This window comes from Manihot esculenta, chromosome 18 (assembly GCF_001659605.2).
Source record: "Manihot esculenta cultivar AM560-2 chromosome 18, M.esculenta_v8, whole genome shotgun sequence".
Classification (NCBI taxonomy): Eukaryota; Viridiplantae; Streptophyta; class Magnoliopsida; order Malpighiales; family Euphorbiaceae; genus Manihot; species Manihot esculenta.
In genome coordinates, this window is record NC_035178.2 from 11,400,159 (window position 1) to 11,417,460 (window position 17,302).

General features: G+C 36.1%; 1 protein-coding gene across 5 annotated transcripts in view; it reads right to left on the reverse strand.

Moving 5' to 3' along the window:
* LOC110606649 (SCY1-like protein 2) overlaps positions 1-17,302 on the reverse strand; it is a 44,582-nt gene that overhangs the window by 6,174 nt on the left and 21,106 nt on the right. For 4 of the 5 annotated variants that reach the window (XM_021745555.2, XM_021745559.2, XM_021745558.2 and 1 more), the window contains 5 exons: positions 14,010-14,136; positions 12,456-12,517; positions 12,229-12,315; positions 11,609-11,695; positions 7,907-8,020 (listed from right to left, as the gene is read on the reverse strand). In XM_021745555.2, the coding sequence (XP_021601247.1) occupies positions 7,907-8,020; positions 11,609-11,695; positions 12,229-12,315; positions 12,456-12,517; positions 14,010-14,136 (477 nt within the window). The remainder of the gene's footprint in view (positions 1-7,906; positions 8,021-11,608; positions 11,696-12,228; positions 12,316-12,455; positions 12,518-14,009; positions 14,137-17,302) is intronic. The other variant, XM_021745556.2, reaches the window with a different exon arrangement.

The window sequence follows — 17,302 nt, forward strand, 5'->3', positions numbered from 1 at the left end:
GAGAAATATACGAGAATTACCCAATTATTCCTTATCTTATTACATGGTATTAGAGCCGTTCCCGTAGAGATTTAATTTTTTTTCCCTCCCATCGAGTTTCAAATTTTTTTTGAGACTTAAGCCTCTTGTTCTTTTGGGTTGCCCATCTAGGGTAATATTTGTCTTTCACCGCCCACCTAGGGAGAATACTGGAGTCGCCTTGCAGCCCTCTTGTTAGATCTGTGGTTTGTTTGCCGTTTGGGTGTTGGGTTGAGGCGTTTTTGATACTGTTCACGCCGGATATTGTTCACACCGCCGGGTACTATTCACTGGGTTACTGTTTACTGGGTTAGATTTTGTTATCTTCCTTTAATTCATTTGAAGGTATAGAAGTATAGGGTTTTGGTTGAAATGGTTTCTGACAGTAACACCCATATTATTAAAATTATCCCAACGTCTTCAGTAGCGGCTGAAACAAGTAAAACATATCTTATTTCCTCTTCATATAATGGGTCATTGATTTTGGTGTCACGAATCACATGACAGGTAATCCTCATATTTTTACTAGCTTTCGATCTCATAAAGCACATTCTGCAGTTATTATAGCTGATGGATCAACTTATAATGTTGAAGGTTCTGAAACTATTAAACCTACTCCTATTACCCTATCATCTGTGCTAAGTTTACCTAATCTTACCTTTAATTTAATCTCTATGAGTAAACTTACCAAAGACCTAAATTATTGTGTTTCCTATTTCCTAATCATTGTCTCATTCAGAATCTTGTGACGAAGCAGATTATTAGTAAATAACATGTATCCGAGGGTCTCTACATTTTGGATGCATGGGTGCCTCAGTCTGTTACTTGCTCTAGTGTCGTGTCTCTGTTTAAAGCACATTGTCGGTTGGGACACCTTTCTTTACCGGTTTTGAAGAAGTTATGCCCTCAATTTCATGAGGTATCTTTACTAGAATATAAATCATGTCATTTTGCAAAACATCATCGAAACTCTTTAAGTCCTAAAATCAATAAATGAGCTAAATCGAAACTCTTTAAATTGTTGTGTTTCCTTCTTCCTAATCATTGCCTTATTCAGAATTTTGTGACGAAGCAGATTATTAGTAAATGACATGTATCCAAGGGTCTCTACATTTTGGATGCATGGGTGCCTCAGTCTGTTACTTGCTCTAGTGTCGTGTCTTCGTATGAAGTACATTGTCGGCTGGGACACCTTTCTTTACCGGTTTTGAAGAAGTTATGCCCTCAATTTCATGAGGCATCTTTACTGGAATATAAGTCATGTCATTTTGCAAAATATCATCGAAACTCTTTGAATCCTAAAATCAATAAATGAGCTGAGTTTGCTTTTGAATTAGTTCATTCAGATGTTTGGGGCCCATGTCAGGTTGGATCTAAGACATATTTTATCACTTTTGTGGATGATTACTCTAGAATAACTTGGATTTATTTTATGAAGCATCCTTTGGAAGTGTTTTCTCATTTTTCTGCCTTTTGTGTTGAAATCAAAACTCAATTTAATGTTTCTGTGCAAATTTTGCGGAGCGACAATGCTAAAGAATATATGTCAGAATCATTCCAGACTTATATGACTCAACATGGTATTCTTCACCAATCGTCATGTGTTGATACACCCGCTCAAAATGGAGTAGCTGAAAGGAAGAATCGATATCTCCTTGAAACTGCTCGAGCTCTGTTGTTTCAAATGCAAATTCCTAAGCAATTTTGGGCCGATGCTGTCTCTACTGCATGCTTTCTCATTAATCGCATGCCCTCCACAGTAATAAACGGTAATACTTCTTATAACGTCCTATTTTCTAAGAAGTTATTATTTCCTCTGGAACCACGACTGTTTGGCAGCACTCGCTATGTTCGGGATGTCAGACCTTATGTGACTAAACTTGATCCTAAAGCTTTAAAGTGTGTTTTTTTGGGATATTCTCACCTTCAGAAGGGGTATCGGTGTTACTCTCCAGACCTCAACAAATATCTGGTCTCAACTCTCAACAGATGTAGTCTTTTCCAAGCAAATCCCTTTTTATCCTGTTACACAAACCTCTCATGATCAAGAGGAGGACGATGAGTGACTCATCTATAAAATCATATCTGATGGTGGGACCTCTTTGAATATGTTTTTTGCTGTACAATCTGATGGTAACATTCCTCCTAGTACCCAGCCTCCTGTTAAACCGTTAGTTGTTCAAGTTTACTCTCGGAGACCAATATCTGATGATACATGTCCCACACCAAAATCTTCTTCGCCATTGAATCCACTACCGAGTGACCTTGACCTCTCCATTAGTCTTCGTAAAGGTAAACGACAATGTAAATCTACCTATTCTGTTGCTAACTTTCTATCTTATGATCACCTGTCTCCTTCTACCTCCTTGTCTCTCTAGATTCCATTTCTTTGTCTAAACAATTAAAGAGGCCCTGACTCATTCTGGATGGCGTGATACAATGTTTGAAGAGATCAACACTCGAGATGAAATCATACTTGGGAACTGGTTGATTTACCCTCTGGCAAGAAGGCTGTGGGCTATAAATGGATTTCTGTCATCAAAGTCAACCCAGACGGTTCCATAGAAAGGCTAAAGGTCCGTCTTGTCGCCAAAGGTTTTGCCCAAACCTATTGCGTTGACTATTCTAACAATTTTTCTCCTATAACAAAAATGACCTCAGTTCGCTTGTTCATCTCCCTAGCTGCTTCTCAGCATTGGCCTTTACACCAGTTAGATATCAAGAATGCATTTTTACATGGTGACCTCCAAGAGGAGGTGTATATGGAGCAACCACCAGGATTTATAGCTCAGGGGTAGCATAGGAAAGTTTGCCATTTGAAGAAATCTTTGTATGATTTAAAGCAGAATCCCCGTGCATGGTGTGGCAAGTTCAGTGAAATTGTTCAAAAATTTGGGTTGGAAAAAAGTAAGTGTGACCATTCATTCTCTATAGAAATTCAGATACTAGTATTATTCTCCTTGTCATTACAAGGAATGATAGTACATGGATCTCTTCTCTAAAAAACTATTTACATGCGAGTTTTCATACCAAAGACTTGGGTCAGCTTAAGTATTTCTTAGGAGTCGAAGTTTTGAGAAGTAAAAAAGGAATTTTCCTGTCTCAAAGGAAGTATGTCCTTGACTTGCTTACAAAAACTGGGAAGATAGGAGCTCAACTATGTAGCACACCAATGATTCCTAATATATGTCTTACAAAGGATGACAGAGACCCTTATGATGATCCAGAGAGGTTCAGGAGGTTGGTTGGAAAGCTGAACTACCTTATAGTGATGACTTGGCCAGATATTGCTTTCGCAGTAAGCATTGTAAGCCAGTTCATGTCTGTACTTACGGTGAAACATTGGACCGCTCTAGAACAAATTCTATGTTATCTAAAAGGGACTTCTGGACTCGGTATACTCTACAGCGATCATGGGCATACTGCACTTGAGTGTTTTTCTGATACTAACTCGGCAGGATCCAAAAGTAATAGAAGGTCAACTACAGGCTAGTGTGTATTTGTTGGAGGAATAGTCTTGAAAAAGTAAGAAACAAAATATGATATCCAGATCTAGTGCCGAGTCAAAATACAGAGCCATGGCTCAATCTACTTGTGAGATTCTATGGATAAATCATCTGCTGAAGGAAATTGGTATAGATGTTGCGTCACTTGCGAAACTTTGATGTGATAATCAGGCTGCTCTTCACATTGCTTCCAATCGAGTATACTACGAACGGACTAAGCATATTGAAGTTGATTGTCATTTCATCCATGAGAAGATTCTAGAAAATTTAATCTCCACTAGTTATATGAAGATAGAAGAGCAATTGGGTGATCTACTTACCAAAACTTTAAATGGGCCTCGAATAGAATATCTTTTTAATAAGTTGGGCATGATAAACATCTATGATTCAACTTCAGGGGAAGTGTTAGAGTGTGAACATAATCTATACATAATCATAGGAGATTACATAATTATAGGCTACTTGATTGATAGAGGATTCTTAGGAGTTGCCTTAACAAGGCCTTGAAATATGTTTATATACACTTACTTAATGGAGAAATATACGGAAATTATTCAATTATTCCTTATCTTATTACACTTGGCTAAAAGAGAGACCTGAGAATTGGTGTCTCTTCCACTTGAAAAGAAAACAGTTGACTGCAAATGGGTGTTCAGTATGAAACACTTAGATGGATCAATTGAAAAATTAAAGGCCAGATTAGTTGTCAAGGGATACACTCAACCTATGGAGTGAATTAAAAGGAGACATTCACCCCTGTTACCAAAATGAACTAATCTGAGCATTGTTATCTTGCACTGTCAATCTTGACTAGAACCTACAACAATTTGATGTGAAAAATGCATTTTTCCATAAACTTAAAAGAGGAAGTCTATATGAAAATAAGAGAACTGTTAAATTTGGACCGGACTTAACTCACTCCAAAAGCTAGTTCAAGGGGGGAGGACTCATATGCTGAAGGTGGTGATACATTAGGTCCCACTTCAGCGGCTGTTCTGAGTAATGGCTTTGTCCATGGTGACTCAACCACACTGAAAGGTAATCTGTTGTGGATAACAAAATTACCAAAGGCTTTAAGTAACTTTTCTTTCTGTGACTTAAGCCATTTGGTTTTAATCTTTGGTTGTTTCAGACTTTTGTTCTTTTCTATTTCAATTTCAGCTGCTGCTAATCTAGAAGCAGGTGTTGATGTTTGCTCAATATATCTTGATGCTTCTCTACCTCTTTCACGAACGATCGCTGAACGACTAATTCCCGAGCGAGGAGGAGCTTGATGGCTACTCCCACCACTTTCATAATGAGAAGCTCTCCTTCTATAAGCATCTTCGTCAAACTGCCGCATGCTTTCACGTCTAGCAATTTCTAGTTCAATATCTTCTTCGTCTGAATCTGAACCCTCAACTTCTGTCATCTTCATGATTTCATCTTCCAACTCCCTTGCCCTCTTTGCTTTATCTCTTTTTGCAGCTTCAAAACCCCTCAACATATTTCCCATATCTTTTTTTACTTGCGCAGAAACTTTTTGACAACCAGCAACTTGCCCTGGTATATTTGCCAAATGCTGCTTCAAACGAGTTATCCACCCAGTTATTTTTTTACCACAAAAATTACACGTCATTTCTCCTTTTTTTCCTGTAGGAGTGGCAAAATTCCATCCAATATCTTGACTTGGTTAATCAGATTCCCCTCTCGGCATTTTCAAATTATCAAATAATATACTGTAAAATAAAAAATATATTATCAAATTAATGTGCAAATTAACTTAAACTCAAATTAATGTGTAAACAAAAAATATATTATAATAAAGTAACTTGTATGCTATAACTTATAAGTTATAACTTATAATTTGTAAAGTTCATGAAATTAAAAGATATAATTAAAATTAAATTATATAACTTAATAATAATTACAAATATATCAAATAAACATAAAATTCATAAATTTTAAACATTATATATAGTAATTAGTAACTTACCTCAATGAAAGCTGGAAATAAGTATGGATTATGGAAGAAAAACACTATGGATTTATGGAAGAAGAAGAGAACTCTCTTTAGTCTTTATGCTGCTGCTGCTGCCTGCTGGACAGCTGGAGGCTGGAGTCTGCTGGAGGAAATGGAGGAGGACTGAAGCTGAAGGAGAAGTGCTACACTGCTACTGCTGAGGCTGCTGCTTGCTGGAGGAAATGGAGAAGGACTTGCTGGAGGCTGGAGGCTGGAGGAAATGGAGAAGGATAAGAGACTCAAGGTGCTGGTCTGCTGGATGAAAGAGAGGAGAGAGTAAAGTAAAGGCTAAAGAATAAAAAGAAGAAGTAGAAAAGATAGAAAAACATTTTTGCAAATTGCATATTTTGTTTTTCACGTGAAACAGGCTGGAGGAGCTGCTGGAGTGCTGGACAACTTCTGCAAGATTCCTGGAGCTACTGGACAACTGCAAGATTCCTGGTGATTTGCTGTAAAGGAAAGTAACGGCTGTTACATAACGGCCGGTAACGGCCGTTACCGTTGCGTAACGGCCATAACGGCCGTTACGCAAACTTTTTTTTTTTGCCGTTGTTTAAAGGCCATAACGGCCACGGCTGCCTCCGTTACCTGTAAATAACGGCCGTTACGTAATTATTTGAAACCATGGGGAGGAGTGCCTAAATCCTTATCAAGGGCACGCTACTCGATGTGAAATTCAACACAACTCTATCGCACTTAGAATTATATTGGAGCGTGACATATTTATGAGAGGCCCAATATTGGTGGGAGACTCCGATACCATGTTAACTTTGAGCCAAACCTAACTCACCCAAAAAGCTAGCTCAAGGGAAGAAGTGTTTAAACCCCTCATAAATGGGACATTACCTCTATTCCAAACCAACATAGGATTTAACAAAAACATAAGAAAAAGTGTGTAAGCTGAAGAAAGCTTTGTATGGCTTAAAACAATCATATAGAGCTTGATTTTGACCGATTTAGCAGAACTATGGTTCCTTTGGCTATCAATAGAACAATACTAATCATATCTTGCTTATCAGTCATCATAAAGGTAAAGTTACTCTTGTCATAGTTTTTATTGATGACAAGAGATGACGAAGAAGAGATGACTCAATTGAAGAAGCTTTTAACTCATGAATTCAAAATTAAAGATCTAGGGAAACTTTAGTATTTCCTCGAAATTGAGGTAACTAGATCGAAGAAGGAAATATTTATTTCTCAAAAGAAATATATTCTAAATCTTTTAAAAGAAACTAGTATATTAGGTTGCAAACCAACATAAATTCCTACAGAGGACTGGTGAAGCAGTAGATATTGGCAGATATCAAAGAATGGAAGACAGATTAATTTATCTCTTCCATACTCGACCAAATATAGCATATGCAGTCAGTTTAGTCGGTCAGCATGATCCTCATGAACCTCACATGCAAGCTGTCTTTCGCATACTTGAAATCCGCCCTCGGAAAAAGTCTCTTGTTCTTCAAACACAGTCATCTCCATATAAACTCATTAAAAAATGCAGATTGGGCTAGATCTCTTGATGATAGAAGGTCAACAACTGGTTATTGCACACTTGTGGGAGAAAACCTTGTCACCTAGAGAAGCAAGAAGCAAAGTGTCGTTGCTCAATCAAGTACTAAAATTGAGTATAGAGCTATGGCATAGAGAATGTGTGGAGTCCTTTGGTTGCAGAGATTGTTGGAGGGATTGAAATTGTTGAAAAGAGACAAATTGCTCTTAAACTGTGGTAACAAAACTGCCATTAGTATAGCTTACAGTCCATTTCAACATGAACGAACGAAGCACGTAGAGATTGATTGACATTTCATTAAAGAAAAGTTAATAAATGGTGTTTTCAGATTAAATCATGTAACTTCCAATGAACAGCTAGTTAATGTGATTATCAAAGGGCTCAATAACAAAACCCATTACACTTTGATTTGCAAGTTGGGCATATGTGATATCTATGCACTAACTTGAAGGGGTAGTGTTGACCGATACAAATCTAGCTAATTAGGAAGATTCAGCTACTAAATGGGCAGATTCTTTGGATTCTAATTAGGCTTCATTGTAGAAATTTTATTCGCTACCATATTGTAAATATTCCTAAATTAAGTCTATTATAGAAATTCCTAATTAGGTTGTTTATATGTGTATAAATACTAAAAACTTATAAAGCTCAATATAATTTGAAGTTCTCACAGAAAATTCGTCCTAAAATTCTTCATCCTCCAATCTTTATTATGCATCAATAATTCAATATATAATCAGAAACTCCAAATTCTGTCCTCTTCTGAACTAATAAACCAAATTGAAAAGTTAAACACCGGAAGCAACTGTAACAATCAATTCAACAGCTCCTTCATTCAACCATGTATGGCAAGCACAATACTTTATGTACCTTGTTAATAATGAGTTCAGCACGCTTCACAAGAAGCAGAAGTGTCTCGCCTGCAGCGGTATTCAGGACAGGAATGAGAGCTGGAAATGTTGATAGCTCAAAATCATTTTTATCCTACAACAGAATTTAAAACATCAAATTGTTTTTTCTAACATAGACTAATGCACATTCATTATATCCCATATACACACAAATGAATAGAAAATAATGTTAAAACTAGCTCAAGAAATCAAGGGATTAATTGGTAGTAACCCTTCAGCATTTACTATGTTCATGTTAGATTACAAGGATTACTATAATCAGAAAGATTAAATAAATAAGATGATGGTAGAGAAATGACAGGATAATATTAAAATTGTTCATAATTCTCATCAGAAACTAAATCAGAGATAAAATCAAGAAGTAGCTGCAGCTAAATATGAAAGACTACAAAGCGATGGAAGAAACAAGATGTCTTCTTGAGTGCCAGCATCAAGCCCATTAAATAACTGTGAGAGAAAGTGATACTTATTCAGTGTAGAAGTTTTAATTTCTGTCTTTCTTGTATAAAGGAATAATACAAATTTATATTCCTAACTAAAGAAGGAATACTAATCTCCTAGATTAAGCCTAAAATCAAGCCACAATCAAGCATGTATCTATACCGATTGAGTTTCCATAACACTCCAGCTTAAGTTGGAGCAAAGACGTTAATCATGCCCAACTTGTTACATATGTAATCAACCTGGGCTCCGTTTAGAGCTTTAGTACAAATATTTCATAATTGTTCTCCAGTTTTGACATGTCCTGTTGAGCTTATCTTTTGTTAGATCTTTTTATGAACGAAGTGACAATCAATCTCCATGTGCTTTATCCGTTCATGAAACACTGGATTAGAAGCAATGTGAACAGCAGCTTGATTATCACACTACAATTTGGTAGACAGTAAGTTCTTGAAACCAACTTCTTCTAACAGCTATCGGACTCACAGAACTTCACATACACCTTGTGTCATAGCTCGATATTCTGATTTAGCATTGGACCCGAAGACCACAACTTGTTTCTTACTTCTTCATGACATCAGGTTGTCTCCCACAAAAACACAATACCCTGTCGTTGACCTCTTGTCAATCTTTGATCCTGCCAGTCTGCATCAAAAAAACATTAAATATTTGAATGCCCATGATTACCATAGAAAAGACTACGCTCTAGAGCCCCTCTCCTTTCAAATAACAAAGAATCTGTCTCAAAGCTTTCCAACGACTAATGCCAAGAGAGGACATAAATTGGCTCACAACGCTAACCGAATATGCAATGTCTGGGTAAGTCACCATCAAATAATTTAACATGCCCACTAATCTCCTATATATTTCAGAATCTGCAAAGAGCTCACTACCTTCTGTGGTGAGTTGAAGATTCAGAGCCATTGACACATTACAAGACTTAGTACCCAACTTTCCTGCTAATAGATCAAGGATATATTTTCTTTGAAATAAAAAAATAGCTTTCTTACATCTTGAAAATTTAATACCCAGAAAGTATTTCAGAGTGCCCAAATCTTTCGTAATGAAACTGACTTCAGAAACTCTTTTAGAGATATAATGCATGTAACATCACTGCCTGTGATAGTAATATCATCCACATATAATGCCAGGTGCTTACTTAATATAAACTTCCTCCAGAAAATCATCATAGAAAAAAGCATTCTTAATGTTCAGCTGGTGTAGAGGCCAAGCATACGTAGCTGTCAAAGAAATAAACAGTCGAACGGAAGCCAACTTGGCAACTGGAGAGAAAGTGTCAAAATAGACAACTTCATATGTTTGAGCATATCCTTCGACAACTCAACGTGCCTTAAGACGTGCAATAGTCCCATCAGGATTTACTTCCCCGTGAATATCCATTTACAACCAATCGCCGGCTTTCCTAGGGCAAAGAAACCAATTCCAAAATTCCATCAGTATCTAAGGCCACCATTTCCTCCTCTATTGCAGCACACCGGCCAAAATGAGATAATGCCTCACCTTACCAACAGTTCGAGGGACTGAAATAGAATCTAAAAGTAGTGGCAAAATGGGAAAAAGAGGATTAACTGATTATAGGAAGCAGACGAGATAGGATAGGTGCAAGAACGTTTACCTTTGCAAAGGGCAATAGGAATAGGAAGGTATAAATCAGACATAGGAGCACTAATAGCGGTTGAATCTTTTGATGAAGAAGCTATTGGTGGATGGTCTAAGTCGAGTCTCCAATGTTCTAAAATACACATGAACAACAGGAGGGCGAACAGTATGCCAGAACAGACAGACCTGTAGAAGGTTGAGGGATAGTCACTTGTTTAATAAATTATAGTAATAAATCATCTCCCTCCTCCTAACTTTCATAAATGGGAGACAGAGAGAAAAAGTGGTAGACTCAAAGAACGTAATATAAGCAGAAACAAAATAGCGATTAAGAACAGGAGAGAAACATATGTACCCTTTTTGAAGTCTAGAATAACCAAGGCAGACATATTTAAGAGACTTGGAATCCAATTTAATGAACTATGGATGAACATCTCGCACAAAGCAAGTACAACCAAACATACGAGGTTCAACCGGAAACAATGCTTTAAATGGAAATAAGACAGAATAAGGAATATCACCGTAAAGAATAAAAAAGAGCATCCGATTAATTAAGAAACAAGTTGTAGAAACCGCATCGGCCCAAAAGAGTTAGGGCAAACACAAAACAGATGACAAAGAGATGGATGGAGTCGGGTTTGCAATCCCAAAACCCATGACACAAGTAGCAGATTCATCGGCTAAAGTAACAGAGGATGAGCTTGTATAAGATTGAAAGGCATATAAAAAGCTAGAATTACCCGTCATATGATCTGTAGCACCAAAATCAATAATCCATATAGAAGAAGAGGCAAGACAAGACTTGAGTTTACCTGATTTACTGACAGTAGTAATAGAGGGGTTAGTGAGCCTTAATAGCTCTTTATATTGGAAAGACTGAGCAAATTCTTCTGTAGATACTAAAATCATTTTCTCAAAGGTGGCTGCCATTTGACAAAGCAAAAGAATCTAAAACCAAAGAATCGCCTCAAAGCCAATTCCAAGCCAAATGATAGCTTGTAGAAACCCTTTGTTGAATAGTAACACAGAAATTAAGAGAGAACAACTAGGCGATGCCGGCAAGAAGCGAAGCAGCTCCTGACGTCGCACGCGCCAGCGAGTGGAAGGATGGCAGAAACTATCTTCGGCACGTGAAGGTCACTCGCCGGTCAGATGACAGCCGGATCTCCTGGACAGGGTCGCCAGATCTTCAGCGTCCTCAGGTGGGCGATGAACACCGAAAGTCAGCCTATAAGGGTGAGCTAAAGAACATAGCCCTAAGTCTCCAAACAGGAAGAGAGATTTTTTTTCTGCTCTGATGCCATGCAGAAGTTTTAATTTCTGTCTTTTTTGTATAAAGAATAATACAAATTTATATATACAAGAGTCCTAGCTAAAGAAGGAATACTAATCTCCCCTAAAATCAAGCCACAATCAAGCATATATCTATATAGATTGAGTTTCCGTAACATTCAACAATAGCATGAAAATATTAACCTCATTAGTTAATTGAACTAAGTTATCTGCAAGAGAAAATAAATTATATTGATAAATGGGGAGAATGAACTACGTGAATAAGCCAACCATGGACCTAAAGTAATAAGGATGAGAAAACCAGTACCTGAGATTCTGCTATTGTGAAAACCATGGGAAGAATCATTGGTTGCATCACCATATTCCTAAGTTCTGCACACAATGATGGAAGTACCTACAAGAAAATCTTGTTGGCTAAATTTGTTCTTCTTCCAACTATGGAAAGGTAACTACCAACAAATGTTTCCATGATGCTAAATGAAAAAGCGGCTTAAAGTGGAAGCATAAGCAATAATCATCATGTAAATCTTGTTTGCTAAATTTGTTCTTCTTCCAACTACAGAATATAAATACCAATAAACAAATCCATTATGCTAAATGAAACCATAGTTTGAAGTGGAAGCATGAGCAATGACCTTCATGCACTTGTCAGAAATGGAAAATTCTCTAGCCAGATTTTAGCATTGTACAACCAAATAATATTAAATGTACAGAGGGATAATGTAAACCTGGCTGGTAAATGAACACTGGTCATCAAGAAATCAATGAAGTAGCTATCATTTTAGAAAAAACTTTGCTGTGCTTAAATCAAGCAGGGTATATTAATGTTCATATTAAGGTCTATGAGCATCAGAAAGTAATTATATACAAATGAATATATAAAACTGAACTAGACATCTTATCAGTGATAATGAAAAGAATACAAACCTTATACCGCAATACACGGGAGTCAAAATCTTTCCACATATCTAATAATGCTTTTAAAAACTCAGACTTCTGCATGTTGTCTCTTTCCTGCAAGAAACCCAAAATTATATTATCATTTCCACTAAAATCATTACTGTATTTTCTTTTTCCCTACACACTTTCTTCAAGCGAACCATCCCAGGTGAATTAATCCCAGAAGCATTATAAGATTAAACACAATAACCTACAAGCATGTGGTCCAGGAATCGAAGAGCACGCAACCTAGTGTCATTCCGGAAAAATGAAGAACCTGCAATCGAGGAACATAGAACTTGAAAACAATACAAAATCCCATAGGAGAGCGCATAAGTGAAGATGCAACATCATCTAGCATTCAGTAAGCTACTGGAATTGTTAATATGCCATTCAAGCATCTACGAGATATTGAACATACAGCCATGGAAAAAAGTCTGCTAAACCTGATGATACAAGTTACTTGCAGTTTTTTTTTCATACAAGAACTATAAAACATTAGAAGAAGCAATAGCCCTAGACTTTCATCTGGTCAGTTGGGTTAAAAATAAAACTGAACCAAAAATGGAATTTGAAAATGAATTAATAAGGAAACTACATTGAATCAAATATTTCAGTTTGGTCCAGTTTCAATTCCCATTCTGTTCGACATAAATAGCAAGGGCACATACAGAAAAAGAAAGCAGTAAAAACATAAGTTCAACATTATCCAACAGCAAGTCTAAACACATCCACAAAACCTGTAATAGATTTTTTTTTACAAAAAAAAGAGAAAAAAAAAAAAGAACTTTAACAAATACAAACCATCAAAATCAGTTCCCATATATCAAAATCAATTTCCATGGTATCAAAATCAAATACGAAAAAAATAAATAAAAGAATCAAATAATTGTAAGATATCTAGGCTTAGTGAATGGAAAAGAGGGTGCAACAAGGAAACGCCAGAAAAGAGGCAAATAGGCTTTGTGATATTGCTGATAAGGAACAAAGAACAATGGCAAGTGACCAGCTGGATTATCAGTGACAAGGAAAGAACAATATAGAAGACCAAAAGAGGAGCAGAGCCAACCGGATTATCGCCAACTTTACGACCACTTGAGATAGATTTGAGGCTGAGTAGGAGAGGGAGTAATGCAGTCAAGGAATATTAAATTCAGGAATAATTATGATTTCATTTTTTCACCTTAAAGATTAAGAAGTTTAAGTTTCCATTTTTTAGGAAATGTAATTAGGAAATAGTATTTTAATTATTTAGGAATTCTATAGTTTATAATTTCCTACTTGGCATTGGTTTTATATTCCTAATTATTGTTGGTTTAAAATTTTATTATTTGGTATGCTAATCATAGCACTAGTAGGACTAGTTTTTATAGTATAAATACATATGTCATCTAAGTAGGCAAGTAAGCTTATTATTATTGACAATAGAGAACTAATAGTAAGTTTCACATTTATTTATCTTCCCTTTCTAGTGTTCTTTGTGTTCTACAGCAGTTGGTGTCCAAGCTAATTTGATATGTTTGTTTGTTAGCAATTAGCCGGAGAACCCAATTTGAGTTTCCTTGCTTCCTAAAAATTTTCTTCCTTAACCTGCACACACTTCTTCAAAAAAAAAAAAAAAAAAAAAAAAAAATCAGTTTTATCATCTCGTTTTCTCTCCTAAGCCTCACCATGGTTACAAGTATCGTTGTCTGTCACATGTGTTACCAACACTTGTGGAACATATACCTACAGATCCATTTAAAATTGTCCAGAGGCTCATCTTCTACCTGTAAAATCCATTGCTGTTGGCCTGAAAGACTCATTTGCAGAGATCATCTTCTTCAGGTCAGGAATTAAATCTTGCGGAATAGAGGAGAAAGCTTCACTGGACAAGTAATTCAAGGTATTCATGTACTGCAGAGAGGAAAACAAATCAACAAATGCTATTTGAAGACAGAAATCAAAAGAGGTGCAAACTTATGCATGGTTAAGTAATGAATAGTTACGATATAACATCTTAGCTTCACAAGAAGGTCTGACAACTAATCTCAACTTTGGATTCACTTCAGGATATGTTTGGTATGGGGTTAACAAGATAAGGTTAATGGTTAATGGTTAATGGTGCACCTTTTCATAGAGTAACAGTTAACCCCTAAAAAAATATTTCATTCATGATATTTGGTTTAATATTAAAAATGAAGTAACTATTAACTCATTAACTTTTCTCATGTTTAGTATAACAAAATGAGAAATAAAAAAAAGTTAAGAGGTTAAAGTGTAACTCATTTAACCTGATATAATATCATTCCGGATGTTGCACTAGGGAAAAGTAATGCAATGAATATACACTCAAACCAATCATAACTAAATGAGGTTAACTATTACCCCTGTAATATATGACCCCCTATAATCTCATGCCAAATGTATCCTCAATATAAACAATATGCAATGAGATGGAACAAAATATCAAAAGAGGCCCATTCCCAAATATATACATATATATATGGTGTCAAATACCTTTTGAACTTCTCAGCTCAGTTCTTGTAACTGTACTGTGTCAACATAGCAATGGTACGTAATAAATAACCAAAAATTGCTTAACTACAATTTCTATTTATCCTAATTGTTTCCAGAGCTGTTCTCCAATCTAAGAAAATTATGAATGTACACTAAAACACAGAAAAATTAAAATGTATTGGTGTCGGGACATTGACCAAATGGTCCTTATAAAATTAAATTTTCCATGTATAAGTACAACAAAGCAAGAGAACCACAAGAGGAGTTAACAGCATTCAAATACTAGTACATAACAGATGAAATATATTACCACAAAATTCCCTCAACTTATACCCTTACTTCCCTGTTAACTTTTTCCCTTTGAACATCAAATGCATGTATACTATTTCCTCCATTAACTATTGTTCTAATCTTAAGATTCTAGATTCGAATCAATTTCGTACCATATCAAATTCGAATCTATGAGATAAATATAAAATGTACCTGAATCTTATGATTCCCGATTCAATTTCATATCCTAGAAATATAAATCTTTGTGAATCATAGATGCATCTGAATGACTGAATTGCGATTAAATCGAAAGAATTGCGATTAAATCGAAAGAATTGACAATAAATCAAGTGAATCAATATGAATGACTAGGGGCTTCATGCAATTCGATTGATTATTTTCTAAATAGTTGTTAGACCCTATACTTGATTTAAGATTGCATTCATTTTTGCTATGAAAAATACACATAAAAACCTTTCTTGCCTTTTTTCCTCCAGCACCCATTATTTCCCTCTCCCTCTTCTTTCTTTTTCCTTTTTTTTAAAGTTAATTTACTTCTCAATTATAGTTATCAAGCTATGACATTTTATATTAACCTTTTCATTTAACCTCCCATCATTTCTATTATTTGATTATTTGATAAAATTTAAATGAGAGTTTCACAGCGTGCATAATGATAATCATTGTTTACTATTTATGAGTTCACAATTTATAACATACAATTATATAATATAATAAGAATATCTTATTCTATTATAAATATAATTTTTATTAGATAAGTGTAATTCTATATTTACCAAAATATGTTATAATATGTTGTTATGGACTCTTTTCTAGTATTTGATTTATTTTAGGATTAAATTATTTTGTCTTATCTCTTTGTTTTCTTGCTCCTTACCACTCCTATCTCAGTAGAAGTGTGTTAATCAGTAATACTATTCTTTACATATATTAGTGGAAAGTCAAAAATAAAATAAGCAAATTTATTTTATTTAAACTCTCTTAACGAGTGCAAAAGGTCAGAACTTCCTTCATTGAGCTCACAACAACAATGATTGGGCAAGAAAGACTCAAGGAAAACCAATGGTTCAGCCTTGGACACTGATTTTACTGTAAACAGACCTATAATGCGATCCGCATCCAGAGGACATAACAAATTAGAATTAGAGTTTAGTGTCATAGACGATCAAAATAATCTACAGCAAAAATTAGAATCCCATACCAAACTCTCTAAATAACGTTACTAACAGCAATGTTAGAAACAAAGAGAGATTCGAGGATTACTTGAGACCATAACTAAGCAATTAACTTTGGTTTAATAGGCTGAACTGAGGAAGAACCAAGATCCTGAAATGGGAAAAGGCAACTGTAATACCCGGCTAGACTCCGGCATCGGAATTCCCACTTTCCGGCGGAATCTCGGATGTCGGAACCCTCTAGAAGGGTAAAATATGGTTTTCTAAAATATTTTTGTGTTTTATGGTTTTAATAAAGAAGAAAATGAGTTTTTGAAAAAAAAAGACCAAGGAAGAAAATCCAGGTTCGGCCGCCGAACCTCAAGTTCGGCCGTCGAACATGGGGAGTTTGCGGAAGCACCTTTGGCCCCTGAAGGTGGTCTGGCCAGCCACCTATAAAAGGCCCTTGTCCGAAAATGGGCGAGTTTTCTCTCTCTATTTTCGGGCATAGGTGAGATTTCGCCCTTCCATGGTCGATTTGTTGTTTTTCTTCAATCCCTTCATGTTTTTAATGAGTTTTTACTTGGTTTCGAAGATTTTTGAGCTCAAGATCAAGTTTTGAAGCTTGGAGACCCCCGGAGCTCGTTTTCTCCCAATCTCCAAGTTTGGATCACCTCTCCTCTCGATCTTCAAGAGGTAAGTGTCGATCCACGCCTTTTATGATGTTTTAAGTAAGTTTTATGAAGGGGTTAAGGGGTTTTGATGCATGATTAGGTTAGTTGTATATTGTTAGGGTTTATGTGTGGTTATTGATAAATGTATGTTTATGTGATGTTTTTTGGGGTTTAGGCTAGTTTTATGCCCCTATATGCTTGGAAATGTGTTTATGCATGTTCTAGAATGGTTGAATGCATGTTGTGAAGTTTTGGCTAGCTGAATGCATGAGGCAGAATCGGGTTCTGCCATTTCGAAGAACCCAGGTTCGGCTGCCGAAGCCATGTTCGGCCGCCGAACCTGCCTGTGGAGGCAGTTTGGCCGCCTAAACTCGCCCCCGAAAGTTTGGACTTTCGGCTCTGGAGGGGAGTTTCGGCCGCCGAACCTACCCCCGAAAGTGGGTG